Genomic DNA, 22,613 nt, shown 5'->3' with positions numbered 1-22,613 from the left:
CCATAAGGTCATACAAGACCTCTGGGAGACATTTTTTTTAACTATTGATTTCTCCTATAACTGGGGCTGACATAGTAGCCCCAGTTAGGGTCCATTCACACGTCCGCAATTTCGTTCTGCATTTTGCGGAACGGAATTGCTACGTCCGCAATTTCGTTCTGCATTTTGCGGAACGGAATTGCGGACCCATTCACTTCTATGGGGCAGCACGATGTGCTGCCCGGATCCAGAATTGCGGACCCGCACTTCCGGGTCCGCAATTCCGTCCCCGAAAAAAATAGAACATGTCCTACGAACAAGAATAGGCATTTTCTATTAAGTGCCAGCGATGTGCGGTCCGCAAAACACACACGGACGTGTGAATGGAACCTTACAGTGGAAATATACCCCCCAGAGAGGCTGTACAACACGGTATTATGTTGTACAGCCTCTCTGGGGGGTATATTTCCACTGTAAGGGTCCATTCACACGTGTAGGGCTGATAGTGGTCTATGGAAGACCCAGCAGCTCCTGCACTCCCAGGCCCCGGCGGTCACATGACCGCCGGGCCAGAACAGGAAGCGGCAGATTGCTCCCTCAGCTGTATACACAGCGCTCGTTCAGCTCTGTGTATACAGCGATCCAGAAGGCAGGGACACCCAGGAATGGTCCCTGCCTTCTCCCTGGGATGCCCTGTTGTCACTGACAGCGGGCCCCCTGCTCGGCAGCTGCACGATTAGCGTCCAGCTGCAATCTCTGAATAGACGTTCCAGAAGGTCCATTCAGAGATAAACCCGACTGTCCAGTACGTTTATAGTATGGGCGGTCGGGAAATGGTTAAGGAGAAAATAATGATAATGCATAAAAAAGAAAGAATGCTAGGCAATCAATTGGTGAGAGCAGATTGATGTGAACAAGGGCCAATGCGGCACATAATTAAGATCGAGAACTGAAAAGAAAGGGACTTATCTTTGCTTAAAGGCCTCTTTCACGCGAGCGTATTGAAATCCGTCAGTATTCTGGCTCTGGATTAGGCTGCATTCACACGTCCGTGCTGTGTTGCGGACCCGCAAATTGCGGGTCCGCAACACACCAGCCCAGCACCCCCATAGAAATGCCTATTCTTGTCCGCAAGCTGTGGACAAGAATAGGACATGCTCTATCTTTTTGCGGAGCTGCGGACCCAAAGATCGGGGCCGCGCACCGCAAATGCGGATAGCACACTGTGTGCTGTCCGCATCCATTCCGTCCCCATAGAGAATGAATGGGTCCGCACCCGTTCCGCAAAATTGCAGAACGGATGTGGACCCATTTTGCGGATGTGTGAATGGAGCCTTATGCACGGATTCCTGATGATATACCATCAGTATTGCTTCAGGATTTCATCAAGATCTACATGGGTATTCTTACCTTCCTGAGTTTTTGATGCACTCCATAGACTATAATGTAGGTATTTGGAAGCAAATACACACAAAACTCGGACATGCTGCAGATTTCAAATACTGACGGAAATGATATGGCTCTATTCATTAACATTAGCAGGGGATTCCGGGACATAAAATTCGGGCCATATACAGATTGCAAATACACTTGTGTGAAAGCAAATTGTCACTGCAATTCTGTAATCAAAAGACAGGTTGTACATCATCCAAGAAGTGGTGAAAAAATACAGTTGCAGCTTTTTTGCACATGCAAAACTAAATCTGTTGTATATCTTTCAAAATGTCCTTGTGGAATAGGGTGTGTTGAACAAACATCTCGTCCTAAGAAAGTACAAATGAATGAGCATAAGTCATCTATTAAGAGTTATAAAGATAAAATGATAAAGGGTGTCATTGAAAATATACAAAAGAAAAAGAAGTATGGTGAGACTTTGCCATTTTTGGGAGAAAAAACATCATTTAATTTCACACTGGCGTTTTGGCTTTCAGTTTCTGAGATCCGTTCAGGGCTCTCACAAGCGGTCCAAAAGGATCAGTTTGCATTCTAATGCATTCTGAATGGAAAAGGATCCGCTCAGAATGCATCAGTTCAGTCTCCATTCCGCTTTGGAGACGGACACCAAAACGCTGCTTGCAGTGTTTTGGTTTCCGTCTGATGAAACTGAGCCAAACGGATCCGTCCTGGCACACAATGTAAGTCAATGGGGACGGATCCGATTTCACTGACACAATCTGGCACAATAGAAAACGGATCCGTCTTGGCTATGTTAAAGATAATACAAACGATCCGTTCAGAACGGATGCAGACGGTTGTATTATCTGAATGGATCCGTCCATGATATACAGTATACAGTAATTACATAGATAAAATTGGGCTGGGCATAACATTTTGAATAGATGGTTCCGCAAAAAACGGAACGGAAACAGAAGACACACGGATGCATTTCCGTATGTGTTCTGTTTTTTTGCGGACCCATTGACTTGAATGGAGCCACGGAACGTGATTTGCGGGCAATAATAGGACATGTTCTATCTTTAAACGGAACGGAAAAACGGAAATACGAAAACGGAATGCATACGGAGTACATTCCGTTTTTTTGCGGAACCATTGAAATGAATGGTTCCGTATACGGACCATTTGCGGAACGCAAAAACGGCCAGTAAACGGGGGAAAAAACGGTCGTGTGCAGGAGGCCTTATATAGTGGCCTATGAGGGTGAAGAGCAGGGCTGGGAACCATGGGCTATGCCGCAGTATTCATCTGTATCACCGTCCTGATTACAAAGATACTATTTAATTCAGAAGGGTGCAGTCGCCCAGATACAGAAGTACCTGATGCTCAGTGGCATGCCCAGGGTGTTTGGCACCCGGGGCGGGTCCTTTCTCTGGCACCCCCCCCCGATACTTGACCACATACCTCTTACATCCAGGGACATCTCCTGTCATGTAGACCTTCTCTTTCCTCTTCTCCTCCGTTAGACCGCCATGACAAATTCTTTCAGCCGCATCTCGTCTCTACAGAGTTTGTCACACAGACACATTAGATTTCTCCGTTTTTACATCAACCTCCTCATCCTGGTGTCCCCACAGTGTCATCCTGCCACTCCCAATACTGTGCCCGTTGTGCCCCCCAATGCCCCAGGTACTATACTGCTGAAAAAATAGTGACCCTAATAGACATAATTGGAGTCCTTTATCAAACTGGTGTAACGTAGAACTGGATTTCCAAAAGAGCTGTCAAATATGAAAGGAGGAATCTGATTGGTTGCTATGGGCAACTAAGCCAGTTCTACTTTACACCAGTTTAATAAATTACCCCAAAGGTCCCTATAGTGTCCACAGCACCTATAATGTCCCCTAGTGTGCCCCCAGTAATAACACCCTATATTGTGCTCCAGGTAATAATGCCTGTATAGTGTCCCCAGACATAATAGAATGGTCCCTACAGTGCCTCCCCAATAGAAAGGCCCCATGCTGCCCCCCACACAGTAATTTCCCCCCCACTGCCCCCATACAGTAGTGTCCCCCACACTGCCCCCCATACAGTAGTGTCCCCCACACTGTCCCCATACAGTAGTGTCCCCCACACTGCCCCCAACACAGTAGTATCCCCCACACTGTCCCCATACAGTAGTGTCCCCCACACTGCCCCCAACACAGTAGTATCCCCCACACAGTAGTGTCCCCCACACTGCCCCTATACAGTAGTGTCCCCCACACTGCCTCCATACAGTAGTGTTCCCCACACTGCCCCCAACACAGTAGTGTCCCCCACACTGTCCCCATACAGTAGTGTCCCCCACACAGTAGTATCCCCCACACTGCCCCCATACAGTAGTGTCCCCCACACTGTCCCCATACAGTAGTGTCCCCCACACTGCCCCCAACACAGTAGTATCCCCCACACAGTAGTGTCCCCCACACTGCCCCTATACAGTAGTGTCCCCCACACTGCCCCCATACAGTAGTGTCCCCCACACTGCCCCCATACAGTAGTGTCCCCCACACTGCCTCCATACAGTAGTGTCCCCCACACTGCCCCCATACAGTAGTGTCCCCCACACTGCCCCCATACAGTAGTGTCCCCCACACTGCCCCCATACAGTAGTGTCCCCCACACTGCCCCCAACACAGTAGTGTCCCTCACACTGCCCCCATACAGTAGTGTCCCCCACACTGCCCCCAACACAGTAGTATCCCCCACACTGCCCCCATACAGTAGTGTCCCCCACACTGCCCCCATACAGTAGTGTCCCCCACACTGTCCCCATACAGTAGTGTCCCCCACACTGTCCCCATACAGTAGTGTCCCCCACACTGCCTCCATACAGTAGTGTCCCCCACACTGCCCCACACAGTAGTGTCCCCCACGCTGCCCCCACACAGTAGTGTCCCCCACGCTGCCCCCCACATTGCCCATATAGTATTTTCCCCCCACATAGTAATCCCTCCCATAATAATTTGCCCCCCACTGTGCCACACAGTATCCCATCATATTCTCCCCCCCGTCCTCCTGTGTGCACCCCCCTCATGTCCCCCAAAGTCGGCACATAAAATAAAAAAATTTGTCCCCCACACAGTATCCCACCATATTTTCCCCCCACACGTCCTCTGTCCTGTGTGCACCCGGCCCCCTCATGTCCCCCAAAGTTGGCACATAAAAGAAAAAATATTTAAAAAAAATAATAAATAAAAGCTAAATACTTACCTGCGCTTGCTCGCAGAGTCCTGGCACAGGCGCGCGCGATGACGTCATTACGCGCGCCTGCGCCGGGATTTCACTACGGCTTCAGGCCTGCAGCCTATGGCGGTGATCGGCGGCGGGGCAGGGAACTATGCGCACCGCTCCCTGCCCCGCCGCAGTATGTGGGTGTCAGCGCTTCAGCAATGAGCACTTTCATCTGTATTGATGGAAGCACTCATTGCTTCTGGGCCTGCTGGCACCCCTGTGAGAGTCGGCACCCGGGGCGGACCGTTCCCCCCCCTGATGCTCCCAGCGTTATTACAGATAGCAGCAGTGAGAAGGGCTCAAGTGGAACCCTGGGCATCGGCCCACCCTGTAGGCTTTCTGGCCAGCCCGCCCCCGAATGCAGCCCTCATCTCCGCTGATTATCTGATAATTTTTGGGAACATCTGGTTCATTCCCGTTAATTGACTGACAAACTAGTCCACGTGAAAAAGGACTTTAAGTTGGTTTCATACAAGTGAGGCCTCATACACACAACCGTTCCGTTTTTTACAGTCCGCAAACCGTGGATCCGCAAAAAACAGAAGCCGCCTGTGTGCCTTCCGCAATTTGCGGAACGGGTGGCCCATTGTAGAAATGCCTATTCTTGTCCGCGAAACGGACAAGAATAGGATATGTTCTATTTTTTTTGCAGGACACGGAACGGAGCAACAGATGCGGACAGCACACGGAGTGCTATCCGCATCTTTTGCGGCCCCATTGAAGTGAATGGGTCCGCATCCGAGTCGCCAAAACAACGGCCGTGTGCATGAGGCCTTAGTCCGATGTGTTGACCTCACAGCGTGTATCTGCAAGAGCTCCCGTCCTGACCTAAGGAGCATTGCCGGGATCGCATACCATTATACTGATTTAATATGCTATGTAACCCTTACAGTTCTGGAATGCATTGGATAACACTGACATCATGCTGTCAGTGTTAGGGCTCATGCACACGAACGTTGTTTAGGTCTGCATACGAGCCACATTTTGTGATTATTCCGTTTAACGGAGCCGCTAAAGAAAACGGAAATGACTCCCTATGCATTTTATGTCCTATGTTGTCCACATTACGGACAAGGATTGAACTGTTCTATTAGGGACGGACGTTCCATAAAATGCAGCATGCACACGGCCGGTATCCTCGTTTTACAGAGAGCACAAAACATCAGTGGTGTGCACGAGCCCTGACTGGGATTTGTGTTCTGAGCCAGTACAGCGTTAACCAGTACCAGTAAACCAGCCCGTCTGGTGCTGCTGGGCTTAGTACCATCAGACTGGGACGTGTCAGGGCTTGCGGCACGTTCTAGTATTTAGTAATCCAGATTCCAGGGCTCGCAGGTCCGCAGAGACACGCTGCCACCTGCACCTGATAAGTGCGCGTCCTCTGTGACCAGCGCTAGCCCCGCCCCGCAGCCTGCCAGATCTCTGACCATCTTTGGTAACAGAATATGAGCCGACTGGTCGACATGATGTCATCCGGCTGACCACGTCATGGCTTGATCTTCCTTATCGCTATGGCAACTGCCCACTTCCCGTGGTTCCAAGGCGGGTGCTACCCGCCATCTTTAAATTGGGCAACAAACGTGTTTTCCGTACAGCCATCTCTGGCACGACGTGGCCCCTTGCCTTTACTTAATCCCGGGCGGTGGAGGGGGAGATACATTCTGTTTATTTTACACGGAATTTGCTAGACGCGTTCGAACAGTGAAAGCAGCCGCAGGTTTCCTCACCCCGCCCCAAGCCCCGCCCACCGCTCATCTCGCGGAAGTAATTTCCCGCTGCGCATACTGGGAGGTGACTGCCGGAAGTGGGGCAGAAAGGGAGCAGCGGCGGAGGTGAGCAGGGCGGGGCTGTGCTGGCGACCGGTGCCTTTTGCCGGTATGGTAGTGGCTTTGGGGACGTGTGTACCTGCATGTTATATTTGCATTGGGCTGTGCGTGCGTGTGTGAAAGACGCAGGTTTGCTGCGTTATTAGTTTGTGAAATAGTATCTCTGCCTGCCCTTAGTGTGCAGGAAGCCTAGTAGTGCTTACTGACAGGGGGTTTTATGGACCATGTCTGCCCCCGTCATCTGGGTCACATCTTATGCTGTCAGATTGGCTCCTATTACAGTTATGGCTAGTTGTCAGAAGTCATATGGCATGGCTTCACTTTGGATGACGTCATGACTGCTTAGATAAATTAGAAAGTTTTTTTCTTAAGGTCCCCAAAAATGACCTACTATGTGGGGAGACTCCTGTAAGTTGACATCACAGTAATGGGGACCCCCATTTATTACCCCTGTCACATGTAAAAAGGGGCATAGCTAAAGGCTCATGAGCCCTGGTGCTAGAGTTCAGCTTGGGGCCCCCCTTCCCTCAGTGCTTTGTGGCCAGGGGCAGGGAAGCACATAGCCTTCATGCTGCCTGAGGCAAAAACCTCACCCTCACCCCCACCCCCGCCATGCCAAATTCTTGGCCTAACCCCTTCCCTCCAGCCAGAGGGGTAACTTGACCAGCATGCACTTTCTATAATGCCAGTGTCTTTTGATGTGGCACAAGGATCTTTGGCCTGGTAGCGACTGCTACCTCTGCACCCCCTATAGCTACGCCCCTGCATGTAAACCTTATGATCATGCCATTGTCTTAGGGGGATCTCGCTCTTGTACTATTTGATACTTTAGGTTTAGTTTTCCTTTTATGCGGTTACTTTCCATTCTAGCGCTGCAGTAAGTGGCATCACTAAATAATGTATCAGTAAAGTAGTTAATGATCAGTGTGACGAGGGCGTCTGTAGATGAGTGGCATCCCGCACGGTCGCATTGCACTTTATTTTGAGCCATGAAAGTAAATGGTGGTGTTTGCATTTGTGGAATGCCTCGGTATCTGCGCTGACACGCTCAGTCACTTCCTGTAGTATTAATATAGGCTGCCTACAGCTATGTGTGCAGCACTGGGAGACTTCCTCATTCTGAGCTGCAGTCAGTGAGGTCTGTGGTCTGCATACATCCTCCTTACTGTTAGTCCTCGTGAAAGCAGCTTTTCTGTCTTCAGGTTTCTCTGTAGAATTAGTTAATTCTCATTTATAATTATATATATTATTATAATATATATATTTTTTTTTTCCCATAGGTTATAAGCCATGGCAGACCTGCAGAATCTAGTTGATCGCCTGGAAAAGGCAGTGGGGAAGCTGGAGCTTCTTGCAGGAGGCTCAGGAGGAGGTGGATCTGCAGGTGAGGTCACTGTTTTATCAGCCTGTACTTATAGATTAAGGCTACTTTCACACTCGTGTTTTGGGCGGATCCGTCATGGATCTGCAAAAACAGATCCGTTACAATAATACAACCGTCTGCATCCGTCATGAATGGATCCGTTTATATTATCTGTAACATAGCCAAGACGGATCCGTCATGAATTCCATTGAAAGTCAATGGGAGACGGATCAGTTTTCTTATGTCAGAGAAAACTGATCCGTTCCCATTGACTTACATTGTGTGTCAGGACAGATCCGTCTTGCTCCGTATCACATGGCGGACAGAAATACGCTGCAGGCAGCATTATGGTGTCCGCCTCCAGAGCGGAATAAAGACTGATCGGAGGCAAACTGATGCATTCTGAGCGGATCCTTTTCCATTCAGAATGCATTAGGGCAAAACTGATCAGTTTTGGGCCGCTTGTGAGAGCCCTGAATGGATCTCGCAAACGGAAAGCCAAAACGCCAGTGTATAAGTAGCCATTCATAATTTATTAATCTTCTTCTTCTTGTGTGATTTGGTTTTAGACACTGCACAGTTTGTTCAGGCCTATGATGCTCTTGTTAGCAGAGCTGTAGGAGAATTTATGAAAATCAGCAAGGAAATAGGTGGAGATGTGGAGACGCAGGTGAGTGGAATTAAAACCTGGGTGTGGGGGGTCCGTAAGGGTACAACCACAGGCTGCAGGATAACCCCCAGCTATACAGGCCACAGTGGGTCCTAATTAAACTAATGAGGACAGCAGTATTTAGTTAGTTTTCATAGTTAAAGGGGTTGTGTCACTTCAGCAAATGGCATTTATCATGTAAAGAAAGTTAATACAAGGCACTTACTAATGTATTGTGATTGTCCATGTTGCCTCCTGTGCTGGCTTGACTTATTTTTCTATCACATTATACACTGCTCATATACAGGGGCTACGACCATCGCTGCAGCGCAGATACGAGGTGGCCGGGAAGGGAGATGCTGAATCTCTTAAGTACACTCCCATTGTTCCAGTCACCAGAGAAGCCGGTGTTTTTTTTTTATAGTGTGCAAGCACGACCACCACTGCTGGATTGCAGGGTGGTCGTACCCCTGGAAACGGGCAGTGTATAATGTAATGGAAAGATTAATCCAGCCAGCAACCACTGAGCCACCGTGCTGCCCCATTTGTATGAATGGTCTTTAGCAATCATCTTGCAGTGTAAGGCCTCATGCACATGGCCGTTCTGTCCATTGGGGACCGCAATTTGTGGTCCCCAATTCACGGGCCCCATCCATGTGGCGGCAGCAACAGATACAGATCCTGTGTAATACTGCCTTAATTTCACACCCGTTGAATGTAATGAACTGATAATTTTCCAGCACTGTGGGTAATGCCAAAGGGGTAGCGTTGAAGCGGCCAATAGCCACAGTGGTATGTGAAAGATACTTAAGTTTTCCTAGAAACAGCAGTTTCACTCGCAAAACCATGTGACCGATTGTAATGGCTGCATGATTTGGAGGGCAAAACAGCAGTTTCCCAGCAAATTTGAAAACCGCAGTGGCCATGTACTATGATTGTTTCCACTACCACCCAGTTTGACCTTATCCTTAGAAAGCTCTGGTAGATGCAGTCGAATTGTTGTAGGGTCAGAGTATACCCTGTCGTGATCTGTGGTAGGGGTGTATAGCAGTTGTACTTGAAAGTATTAGAAAGTTGGGCTAGCGGTATTCTGACCAAACATTTGTGGCATATCCATAGAGAATGTCATAATTGTTCAATGTTGGGTGTCTGAGCACTGGGACTAGGTTCCCATGTCCTGTTTATATCACAGCCAAGGTGGGAGAAGAGGAATAGTTTGTTGTGTGCTGGGGTATTCTCCATTATAGTCTATGGGAGATGCAATGTGTATATAGTCAGACTAGTAGTTCTGCGAGTTTGGCTGAGAACTGGAGTATGGAATATGTTTCTATGGCAGGGGTCAGCAATGCCCAGCACGCCAGCTGTTGTGAAACTACAGTTCCCAGCATGCTCCATTCATTTCTATGGGATTTCAGAAAACAGCTGAGCTAGTGTGCATGCTGGGAGTTGTAGTTTTACCACAGCTGAAGGTTGCTGACCCCAGCTCTGTGGGTTTCTGGAATGCCGGGTATGTGGGAGCTTGAGAAATGTCTATTGCAGGATGTATTTTCATGGTATGATAGGGAATAAGTGCAGTGATGACAGCTCAGTTTTGGTGTACGGGGGGGGAGTGTAATGGCAAGGTCTACATCTCCAGCCCTTCAGAAATGTTGATTGACCTGTGCATTAGCTATTTCTATTTGGAGGAAGGAGAAATGTATAGCCGTCAGCCCCTTTGGTTGATGGCCATTTTCCGCTCATTGGAAGAACGCCGCTGCGCTATGCTGTACACTACGGGTTAGAACATATGCGGTTGGCAGTAAGGCTCCACACACTTAAACGTTGCGCTCTTATTTTTCAGGCTGGCCTGTTGCTTTTGGGCCTGAACATGCAGCGTGACATCTTGGCTAAAGCATCTCAGTGTCAGCAGCCAGACGAGGTACACTTTCTTCTGACTCAATATTTCCTTTCTTGCATATCAGCATTTCCTGTTGCATGTTAAAACTCTTCCTTTTTTTTTTTTAACCTTTTATGTACAACCGTTGCAGATGACTTATGTGCGAAATTTACTTTGTCCCACCCACAACCTACTACTCTATGTACCCCTCAGTGGTAGAGATTCACATTCCATGTGCCTCATAGCACAGCATATTACAGGAATAGGTATGTTCTCCAAAAATATTGCGCTGTTTAGCTAATAGAAGTAATCAAAAAGTACAGCGGAGAAGCAGACAATTAGCATTTGCTGTATTCTTTGATTGCTCCTTTTGGCCATTTTTATGGCGTTTTGGTTAAGAACAAACTGGACTTATCCCTGTAATTTGCTGCCCTCTCCTATGGCGCATTTTTAGGAACCTGAAATGTGGATTTATATTGCTGACTGGTACATGGAAAATCAGAAATGGCAGCCATCTAATCATACAGGTTTGTAGTTGGCGCACAGTTGTATCCTGCCTCTGTAACAAGTAGTCAGAACCACTAGGTTGGTCTAGGAGGTCTTCTCACATCACTTGGATGGAAGATGAAATAGACAATGTGATTGTATTGATTTCATGTTATTTCTATAATAAAACCTCATGAATAATTGAGTTGTCTTATTTTTGCTAAAAGAGCCGATTAATAATGTAAAACATAGGAGTTCTGCTGAAATATTCCATTATTTTTATTGCATTTCCTCTTTAGTAGGAACATATATTGACGACATACCACTAAATATATACCGTTTTCTATATTATTATTATATCTAATTTTTCTTTACGTCATATATCGTGATTGCAATGGGTCATTCTTGTTCCGTTTATTTTTGTTATATATAATATACTTTGTGCTTGATATATCGTCTATTCGTGTTGTTGTCCATTGTGCATCGGAGGTCCATCCATCCAGCTTCGATATATTTATATTTTTTGGATTTGTATTATCTTCTTTTTGACATTCTTATGAATGTGCGAGATGGTGGCGCCCCTTGATGAGGTGTGGATACCTCCCGGTGATTTTCATCTCTCCCTCCTATACTGATGGCTCTGATCCGTCACTATTGGGTGATGCACCATCTCGCCAATTTTTTGCATTCTAATTGCGATCACAATGGAGCTCGGCGCTGTGCCCAGCGACCTCATGGACTTTGTCCTGTGGACCGGTGGTCAGCATCGCCTATGCTCCTTTCTGATCGTATGATCTGCTGCTAGTGTTTACGTGTATTACTTTGTTGTTCCCTGTTTCCATGACTACGCTAGTGTAGTGAGAGCTGGGCGGAACCGAGCACTTACCGGACATGCGCACATTACATGTGAGGCCGCTATGGCCATTTTGGTATAGGTTATTTTTTCAATCTTGGGCTATCGCGAGACTTACCGTTCCCACGCATGCGCAGTGTGAGAACCGGGACGCCACTGCACACGATCCATGCAACATACAGTCCCCCACCGGACAGTGAGTTTTTTAATTCACTTCATTAGCACGATCACCTGCACCAATTAAGTTTTCTTTCACAGTAAACAGGATATACTTATTTATGCTCTATTATTTTTATGCACTATGTTTGCCGGATATTGGCGCCTCAATACATGTATCACTTTCAGATTATAAGATGTATATTTATACTATAATGTATTTGATTGATGTTAATGGATTGTAGATTGACATCCCTATTTAAACCATGTTTGTGTCACATGTGCACTATGCTTGACAAAGACAGCAACAAGCTGTCGAAACGTCGCTTGACTTTGGGTCTAATAAACCACCGTTTGCCTTTGATTTCCTGGAGTGCTGCTGGCTATTTTTTACTTCTAGCTTATTGGACCTAGGTGCTGGTCCACATCTGCCGGACGTGCACCCCTTGTTCATACAGTGTGCTGCCTTCTCATCTTTTCAAGTTTAATTTTTCTTTATATATATTTTTTTTGCAATTATCTCCTACAGAAGGATCTTTCTGCGATCTTAGCTCCTCTATCCAAACAGATTCAGGTGGTTCAAAACTTCAGAGAGAAAAACAGGGGCAGCAAACTATTCAATCATCTTTCAGCTCTCAGTGAGAGTGTTCCTGCTCTTGGATGGGTAGCTGTGGTGAGTTGTCATTCATCCATTATTTCTCCAATCCCTCCTTTCTTCTTTTATTCTAGCCATATACAGCGCCGTGGGTGTGTGTATGCTCCCCCATCGCTTTATAAAGAATGACTAGCATTGTGCCGATGAACTATTCTAAGCATGGTCTTAGTCCCCGCTACCCGAGAGCCCATCTTTCTAGTCTTAGTGCTGTATTGTAACTAGGAATATATGCTTCCAGCACTTCTGTTACTGACGACACTGGATGTAGACAATGAGTCTGGAAAAAAACATCAGCTAGAAAGACTGAGTGATTATATTGAGAAACTGTAGATGTTACCAGCATTTTGAGATTTTTATTTATTTTTTCTCTCTATTTTTAAGTCTCCCAAGCCTGTTCCTTATGTGAAGGAAATGACTGATGCAGCAATGTTTTACACCAACAGAATCTTAAAGGAGTACAAGGATGTGTAAGTTGATCTTAAAATGGTCACCTATGACCTATGTCAAGAGCAGCTCCTAGGTATCATTTGTCACGATCTATGGTGCACACATGAGAACAGAATTGGTGCATTAATACTTTGTGTGCTCCTGACAGTGATAAGAAACATGTAGACTGGGTCCGCTCGTATATGAACATCTGGACGGAGCTTCAGAACTACATCAAGGAACATCATACAACAGGCTTAAGTTGGAGAAAGACTGTAAGTGTGTGTATATACGTGTGTGTGTGTGTGTGTATGTATATATATATATATATATATATATATATATATATATAATTTTATTTTTTTTTGTAGTAAAATATTACAGTTAAGTAGTTGTATATACATATATACTTTGTTTTATTTTCAGGGCCCAAAGGCTGGACCCACCACTTCTGCACCAAGCGCTCCTTCTGCCCCCAGAGCTGGACCCCCACCTCCACCTCCCCCTCCTCCACCAGCCCCAGAATCAGCTCCCAGTGATGACTCTGTGGCTCGTTCCCAGCTGTTTGCACAACTTAACCAGGGAGAGAATATTACCAGTGGTAAGAAACGGGCATTAATTCTTTACAATGTGGTACAGATAAGATGATGTGGCTGCCGAAAACTATTTCAATTGGTTTTGCCAATTGTGCATAAAAAGGTCAAACGACATAGGGTTGGTACATATGCCATCAATGGATAATTATTGCTATTTACACATTGCCACCATCTTCTGTGGCACACCTGATATGATACAGTGGAGTGTGAATAAAATTACAGGGCAAGACTGCTCAACCATGGCCACAGTAGAGACAGTAGAAGAAAACCGAACATGTTTAAAGTGCAAAGTATTATAGTAACCAGAGGCATGGACATTTCAGTATATAGTTTGTTAGATAATGTGGATGGTCGTACTTGGCTTATGGTAGAAGGCTATGCGGCAGAAATCCTGTCAAAAATGCACCAGATTTATCACAGTGGCTGATGCTGGATGATAAATCTGATGCACCGTTAGATTGTCTAGCCTAAATTTATATCACTTAATAGTTGGCTTATTTTACGTCAGAATTTCGGCACAAATTATGACAGTGTTGCATCCTAAGTCACACCTCTTTCTGGTGAAGCCATGTCCCCTTTTACTAATCCACCCCTTTGTTGGCCACAGCAGAAAGTGCCCGAAACCTTTTAATAAATGCCAGACATGTGTGCCAGGGTTCTGGCTCAGTCTGTTTAAAGCTGAGATTTTTCGATCAAAGTCTTGAAAGGAGCACTGACCAGTGCTGTACAGAATTCCAAAGGAGTGGGGATTTGCAGGAGACATGAGCGTGACAAAGTTAAGGCTTCTGACAGTGTACTTTAGTCCCAAGATAAGGTGTTGCAGTAGTCCATCCTGGATATGACAAAGACATGCACTTTGGTTGAACCAAGGAAGGACAGCTGTAAAGTGTAGCTGTCATATTTTCAGCAAAAAAAATCAATTTTAGCATATGTTACTACTTGCATAAAGCAATCTTTAGTTTCTTCACTTACCACTGTTTTCCTTGAGTTTTCCCCTTAGTTACCGCTGTTTAAACATTTACAATATGAGGACCTTCTCAAGATAACTCCTCTGCCAGTTCTCTGAGGCCAAAACTGCTTTCCCTCACTTCCCATACACACTTGCTGTAGCCAGCAGCTCCCTGCCAGCCAATCAGATTAGATTACTGAGAGACACGCCTCCTCACTCTGAAGCCTAATACAGGCATGCAGTATGAAGGAGCACCCCTCTGTCTTCTTAGCCAGAGACAGATGAGCTATAGCAACTGTCTTTTAAGGGAGCAGTGGAAAGGGACAGAGGACATTAATGAAAGCTGTTATTATAAAAATTACAGATCTTTTGACAATCATTGACAGACTAACTCAGGTATACATGCCTAGCTCTAATAAACTAGCAAATAAAAAAATGACAGTTATCCTCCAGAGATGCTCAACCTGCGGCCCTCCAGCTGTTGTAAAACTACAAGTCCCACAATGCCCTGCTGTAGGCTGATAGCTGTAAGCTGTTTGGGCATGCTGGGAGTTGTAGTTTTGCAACAGCTGGAGGGCCGCAGGTTGAGCATGGCTGCTTTAAGTCAAGAGTTCTGGCTAGGCTTATAAGTAAACATTTAGGGGGAAATTTATCTTGGGATTTTTTTTGTCTGTTTTCTTGTGTCTGCATTGCCATTATTTGCACCAAATTTATCAAATGTTGCACTTTATTTGATAAGTTTTGGCGTATCTTTAAATGTAGAGATGTGCCATACCCCTAATTAACAAAGTTAAACACAGTCACTTTTTGGAAAGTGCAGAGAGCAGCATAAAATCACAAACAGTTGCTAATGAGCCCAAAAAGTCTTATTTTGTGACTTTTTGAAATTAGAATTCTGGAGTGCAGATCTTGATAAATTTCCACCTTAGTTTAAAGCAGTGCTTCTCAATTATTTTCTGTCATGCCCCCCCTAGGAAGAAGAAAACATTTTGCGCCCCCCGCGTGACTGTAAATAGTATCATTTATCTATAAAATTGTTATAAGTACACCTCTGCATAATACTGTACCCTTATTAACGTATAAGAGAATAAAAAAAAGAAAGAAATGTGGATCGGACACACACTTATGGGGGGGATCTGTGGATGACGGACACTTATGGGGGGGATCTGTGGATGACGGACACTTATGGGGGGGGGGGGGATCTGTGGATGACGGACACTTAAGGGGGGGGGGGATCTGTGGTTGACGGACACTTAAGGGGGGGGGGGATCTGTGGTTGACGGACACTTATGGGGGGGGATCTGTGGTTGACGGACACTTATGGGGGGGGATCTGTGGTTGACGGACACTTATGGGAGGGGGGATCTGTGGTTGATGGACACTTATGGGAGGGGGGATCTGTGGTTGACGGACACTTATGGGAGGGGGGATCTGTGGTTGACGGACACTTATGGGAGGGGGGATCTGTGGTTGACGGACACTTATGGGAGGGGGGGATCTGTGGTTGACGGACACTTATGGGAGGGGGGATCTGTGGTTGACGGACACTTATGGGGGGGGATCTGTGGTTGACGGACACTTATGGGGGGGGATCTGTGGTTGACGGACACTTATGGGGGGGGGAGATCTGTGGTTGACGGACACTTATGGGGGGGGGGGGGTCTGTGGTTGACGGACACTTATGGGGGGGGGGTCTGTGGTTGACGGACACTTATGGGAGGGGGGATCTGTGGTTGACGGACACTTATGGGGGGGGGATCTGTGGTTGACGGACACTTATGGGGGGGGATCTGTGGTTGACGGACACTTATGGGGGGGGGTCTGTGGTTGACGGACACTTATGGGGGGGGGGATCTGTGGCTGGCACTGTTATATATGTGCCATCCACAGACCCCCCCCCCCCCCCCCCCCCATAACTGTGCCATCCACAGATTCCGTGTGCCCGCCGCCATTTAAAGTTATTAAACATGCCCCCCTCACTCCTAATAGTACTGTATATCCGAATTTCTTCTGTATAATGCCGGCAGGCGGGCCGGCGCGTCCCTCAGTGACGTCACTTGTCTGCGCCGCCTGCTTCATTCATAAAGCAGGCGGCGCAGGCACGTGACATCACTGAGGGACGCGCCGGCCTGCCTGCTGGCATTATACAGAAGAAATTCGCACACCCCAAAGGCCGGCCCTGAATGAGCCCCCCCCCCCCCCCCCCTTTACGGAGCCTGGCGCTTTATTTGAGAAGCACTGGTTTAAAGGGACACTGACAGGCCCAATAAGCATAATCATACATACATACATACATACATACATACATACATACATACATACCTTCTAATGTGCATTAAAAACATATAAGTATAACCCCTGTCCACCTTATAAATACAGCAAACTCATGTTTTATAACCTGATGTAATCGGTCTTCTTTCTGCCCAAGGGGCGGCGTTTCAGCTTTACTTCTGCCCAGCCAGCCGCCCCCCCAACAGCCGTTTTGAAGCGCCGCCCAGCTCATCAATATTCACTTCGCTGGGCGGCTTCTGCTGTCCCCGACGTTCCGAGATCCTGCGCATGCCCAATAGAAAGCTATGGGCATCGGATTCACTTTCCGCTTCTGCGCATGTACCCTCACTCGCCGGGATCACATCACGCCTGCGTCCCCTCTGCTTCTTTGAGGCCGCTTCAGCCTCTCCGTTCTGCGCCGGGCACAATTGGCCAGCACACAGAAGCCGCCCAGCGAAGTGAATATGGATGAGCTGGGCGGCGCTTCAAAACGGCAGTTGGGGCGCGGCTGGCTGGGCAGAAGTGAAGCTGAAATGCCTTCCCTTGGGCAGAAAGAAGAGCGATTACATCAGGTTAAAAAACATGAGTTTGCTGTATTTATAAGGTGGACAGGGGTTATACTTATATGTTTTTAATACACATTAGAAGACCTGTGTATGTGTGTGTGTGTGTGTGTGTGTGTATATAATATATATAATTATGCTTATTGGGCCTGTCAGTGTCCCTTTAAAGTATTGTAATGAAACAGATTCTGAAGCTAGAAGTTTAATGCCAGTATAGAAGTATATGCATAACCGTAGTATGTAGAGTAAGGGGTGTAAACAGGGCTGTCAAACCACCTTCTTTGGTTTTATACATGAGATGCACTGTGTAGTCCAAGTGTTCTTGTTCTTCTCAATAAATGACACTGTTGGGGTCTATTCACACGTCCGCTAAATGGGTCTGCATCGATTCTGCAATTTTGCGGAACGGGTGCAGACCCATTCATTTTCAATGGGGCCGCAAAAGTTGCGGACAGCACACAGTGTGCTGTCCACATCCGCACTTCCGTTCTGCGGCCCCGCAAAAAAATAGAACATGTCCTATTCTTGTCTGCAGACACTGACAAGAAAAGGCATTTCCATTATAGTGCGGTCCGCAAAATGCGGAACCTACATGGCCGGTGTCCGTGTTTTGCGGATCCGCAATTTGCAGACCGCAAAACACTTGCGGACATGTGAATGGACCCTTATTCTTTATTGTGAAACGCAGTGCAGGTCGAAGCATTCCTTTTTAATGCTGTGTACAGGTAGACGAGGACAGAGTCTCCATTGTGTATCTTGAGATAAGCATTATTAGTCATACAGAGAATACTTGTGTGCATACTGAATGAGTAATATGTACGATAGACAATCCAGAGATTTTTTTTCTGAAGGTCATATTTGGAGTTGGTAAGGATTTTATTATCCTAATATGGGACAATTGATATCTGCCTCGCAGGTGTTTCTGACTTTTTCTGGATCAACACTGTAGGATTATAGGTTGCAGTTGATGGACATGTGTCTTTTAGCTTTATCAACTATAACACTAACAATTTTTTGCACTTCATTGTGTTCTAGCCCTAAAACATGTGTCTGATGATATGAAGACTCACAAAAACCCTTCTTTGAAGTCACAGAGTGGACCAGTCCGAAGTGGACCTAAACCATTCACAAGTCCTAAACCGACAAACATTGGTTCTCATCCAGCCAAACCAGCTCCCAAGAAGGAACCTCCTGTGCTTGAATTAGAAGGCAAGAAATGGAGGGTGGTAAGTATAAAAAGGAAGGTTCACCAAAGATTGATCTGTAGTTAGATTTAATTTTGAAAAAAAGGCAAAATATTTTTAAGGTACTGTGTTCTGTCCAGGGACCCTGAAGCTAGATTAGGCTGTGGATTGCTGTAAGTTCCCTATGTTGGCAAACCGACAACCTATCCTTGTTGGCATGCTGTAGTGCAAACCAGTCAGTCCTAGCTAAACACAAGCATACATTTGGTGCTAGGACTTGGGTCAAACAGGATTGCAGTTCAGGGAATGTCTAGGCTCTCTACAGCCTGGAAGATCTTTCATATCTTTTAGCTTGAGTGGATAATAATGGAGCAGTCATGCATGCAAAGGTTCACAAATAATAAATTACCTCCTTCATTTGTTAAAGGTGTGTTGGCCAAATACTCGTTCAGCCATTTGCAATCCCTGCCTACTGCCCTATTTACATGTACACTTGCCATGTTAGAGTGTGCATAGCGTGGAATAAACTGCTACCATACACTTCTGATAAAATGTAACATGCCAGTCTTGGTTCCTGACGTCGGCGGCTGGAGGACAGTCTAGATAGAGGTTCTTGTACATATTCAGGTGGCTGGGTTTATACATACCTATGGTGTGATTACTGTACCCCTTCCCCAATGACATTGAGCGGTGTATTGGGCTGGCTTCACACACTCACACAGAAACTGTTTGCCTTCACAGGAAAACCAGGACAATGCATCCAATCTGGTGATAAGTGACACTGAGCTTAAGCAGGTGGTCTATGTATACAAGTGTGTGAACAGCACCCTGCAAGTCAAGGGAAAGATCAACTCTATAATTATCGGTCTGTAAGCAAGGCAGAGTGTTCATAAAAAATACCTGAAATTCATTATTTCCTAGTGTTATATCTGTTCTTATATCTCTACAGATAGCTGCAAGAAGCTTGGCTTAGTGTTTGAAGATGCAGTAGGTATTGTGGAAATCATTAACGCTCGTGATGTTAAAGTGCAGGTGAGAACCCCCCCCCTTCCATTTATGTTTTGGCCATTGAATGAATAGAGCAGCCATTCTGGGTCTTTTGTATAGTTTTATGTTAATGCTTAAAGGCAATCTGTCCCCAGGTTTGTGCTGCTGTATCTGCGGATGGAATAAACTGGTGGCAGATACCCTTAGCTTAGGGAGATCTGGGAGCTCATGAATATGAGGACTCTCGGGTGCGCACTCTGTATTAAACAGCTCCAGGCAGTTCCATTGAACTGAATGGGATTGTTTTAACAGCAAGCCCTATTCAGAAGAATAGGACATTCGCAGAAATTCTGCCGCATGTGAATTTATCCTTAAGTGGTTTGTAACCTTGTAAACATAAATATCTGCCTAGGAGCTGTGGACACAATATAAATATATATATATATATATTTTATTTATTTTTAATCAAGACTATTCACTAGGTTAACTTTTATGTTAGATGCACTGAACTAATGAAAAATGGTTCCCAATGGTGTACATGCAGTTGTCCTCTCTTGCTTCACTAACCACAAATATACATTTTCCTGGTTTCCTATGAAACATTGTAATTTTGCATACATAATTATTTTTTTTGTTAGGTCTTGGGTAAAGTACCAACAATATCAATCAATAAGACTGATGGCTGTCATGTTTACCTAAGCAAGGACAGTCTCTGTTGTGAGATTATCAGCGCCAAATCTTCTGAAATGAACATTTTGGTCCCAGGCAGTGGAGGAGAATATGTAAGTATGGTTTGTCTGGCTGGCTATTGTTCCACTATTATTTTAAGAGGTTGTCCAGGATTACATGGTAGCTATCCCTCCTGGAACAGCACCACACCTGTCCATGGGTTGTATCTGATATTACTGCTTATGTCCGTTAGGCCGAATGCACACGGCCGTGTTCCGCGGCCGAGAGTGGTCCGTGGTATGCCGGGCTGGATTCCTGTTCAGAGTAGGAGCGCACGGCGTCATTGGTTGCTATGACGCCGTGCGCTTCATGCTGCCGCTGCACTACAGTACTACACTCATATGATCTATACGAGTGTATTACTGTACAGCGGCGGCATGAAGCGCACGGCGTCATAGCAACCAATGACACCGTGCGCTCCTGCTCTGAACAGGAATCCAACCCGGCATGCCGCGGAACACGGCCGTGTGCATTCGGCCTAACTGGAATTCCAAACACAACCTGTGGCCGGGTGTGGTGCGGTTTCTTGGAAGAAAGCGCACTTGCCTATTAAAAGTATGCCACAGATATCTAGTTGCTTGGACATTTTTCATGACAGTTCTTGTCTTCTGAAGTGCTGACGGTGTACATTGTTTCATTGCAGAGTGAGTTTCCTGTACCAGAACAGTTCAAGACTGTTTGGAATGGCGAGAAGTTGGTGACAACAATTACTGAGATTGCAGGGTAGAGGCCGCGACCTGCCTGCAGTGACATGGGCTGGGCACCATGTCCTCTCCAGCCCTCTGTGTTCTCTCTGCTGCTTCTTTCTTGAGGATTACTCTAGCTGTAGGTAGGGACCTGATCCTCGCAGCTCTGTGCTGATAAATCTCCTACTGTACTACACTTAATTAGTGCCAGAAGGCCAGAGAGCTGCTTCTTCTAATCTGCTGTCCTACCCCTCCTGTGCCAATTAAAAGGGAGAGGCTCTGACCATCAAACACAATTCTGGGTAGAGGCTGGATGACCGGTAACATGTTAATTGGACCAAAGTTTAAATGGCTTATGAGCACTTTGTAAATGGATCCTGTTCATTCCATACATGGAATAATATAGCTCCCAGCTCCTTTATTATTGGCCAATGCTTTTCAGCATTTCCAGGGTTTACTTTTTATACATAACTGTCTTCAGAAATATGCAATGGTTTTCCCTCTTCTCTGAATTACTGTCCTGCCACTTCTGTACTGATTCATAAACTAATGTAATGCCAATGTACTGAACATTTCCAATATGTTGTAAGCGGGTTCTACTCCGATATTAAGGGAACAGGAGCAGTCCTTGCATAGACTGTGGAATACACACAAGTTTACAAATCAAGCATTTTATTAAAGATTGAAAGTAAAAAAAAAAAAAAAAAGTTGACAGTGTTTTATTAATGGAAATATGGATAATTTATAAGGTGTAAGTTTTTTTTTTTTGTGATTTCTGGTGTTTCCAACACTAAAGTCCTGTGAGGTACAACAAAATCATATTACAAAGTAAAATTCTGTGTCTAATATCTGCAAAATGGGTCCACATCTGTTCCGCAATTTTGCAGAACGGGTGCGGACCCTGTCATTTTCAATGGGGCCGGAATGGATGCGGACAGCACACAATCATTGTTATTTCTTTTAAAGCGCCATTAATTCCATTGCGCTGTACATCCAGATGGGGGTTAAACAAATATAGAAATACAATAAACTATTAACAGACTGGTACAGAGAGGTAAAGGACCCTGCCCACAAGAGCTTACAATCTATATCATGCAAATATGCCATCAATAGTAAAATACTGGACTATACCTTTAAGCAAACCATACACCATTTTAGATGGTCCTCAAACAACAATTTGTTTTAAGCTGAATGCACACGGCTGTGAGCGGTCTGTGGTAACCCGGCCTGGATTCCTGCTGAGAGCCGGAGCGCACAGTGTCATTGGTTGCTATGACGCCGCCGCTGCACTACGGTAATACACTCGTATAGATCATACCAGTGTATTACTGTAGTGCGGCATCATAGCAACCAATGACGCAGTGCGCTCCTGCTCTCAGCAGGAATCCAGGCCGGGTTACCACAGACAGCTCACAGCCGTGTGCATTCAGCTTTAGTCAATGGCTATCTACCCACAACGAGACATTACCACATATCTGCTGCTGAGAGACCTTTTGGAAGACTCCATACACAAGATCGGTGGGCTTATCTAATGTGTTCCATAATGACCAATGTTTAGTGATTTATTCATGTATAAGGCATGGTAAAGCTGGGTTTTATGTGGTGCAGTTTTTGCCACTATTCTGCAAAAATGCCACCGCCTCTGTAAGTGGAAATCTACAGATAGAAAGTAGAATTGTCACCTCTTGTGTATTTTAAACCCCCTTTC

At 45.9% G+C, this 22,613-nt stretch overlaps 1 protein-coding gene across 2 annotated transcripts; it reads left to right on the top strand.

Moving 5' to 3' along the window:
• The first annotated feature begins 6,323 nt into the window (after positions 1-6,323).
• Positions 6,324-21,595, top strand: CAP1 (cyclase associated actin cytoskeleton regulatory protein 1). Of its 2 annotated transcripts, none has more exons than XM_040424642.1 (13): positions 6,324-6,482; positions 7,757-7,860; positions 8,409-8,509; positions 10,329-10,406; positions 12,389-12,532; positions 12,896-12,981; positions 13,110-13,215; positions 13,367-13,541; positions 18,355-18,545; positions 19,245-19,368; positions 19,453-19,535; positions 20,129-20,272; positions 20,863-21,595. In XM_040424642.1, the coding sequence occupies exons 2-13, from the start codon at positions 7,767-7,769 to the stop codon at positions 20,944-20,946; spliced, it is 1,410 nt and encodes a 469-aa protein (XP_040280576.1). In that variant the 5' UTR covers positions 6,324-6,482; positions 7,757-7,766; the 3' UTR covers positions 20,947-21,595. The 2 variants fall into 2 exon arrangements, with proteins under 2 accessions (XP_040280576.1, XP_040280577.1); XM_040424643.1 differs by having other exon boundaries at positions 6,442-6,525.
• Positions 21,596-22,613: the final 1,018 nt, after the last annotated feature.

This window comes from Bufo bufo, chromosome 3 (assembly GCF_905171765.1).
Source record: "Bufo bufo chromosome 3, aBufBuf1.1, whole genome shotgun sequence".
NCBI lineage: Eukaryota > Metazoa > Chordata > Amphibia > Anura > Bufonidae > Bufo > Bufo bufo.
This window is presented reverse-complemented; position numbering and strand designations above follow the sequence as displayed.

Coding starts and splice junctions, on each gene's coding strand:
- CAP1 (XM_040424642.1), top strand. CDS start 7,767: ATGGCAGACCTGCAGAATCTAGTTGATCGCCTGGAAAAGGCAGTGGGG. Junction 10,407..12,388: donor AGTGTCAGCAGCCAGACGAG/GTACACTTTCTT, acceptor TATCTCCTACAG/AAGGATCTTTCTGCGATCTT. Junction 13,216..13,366: donor GCTTAAGTTGGAGAAAGACT/GTAAGTGTGTGT, acceptor TTTTATTTTCAG/GGCCCAAAGGCTGGACCCAC.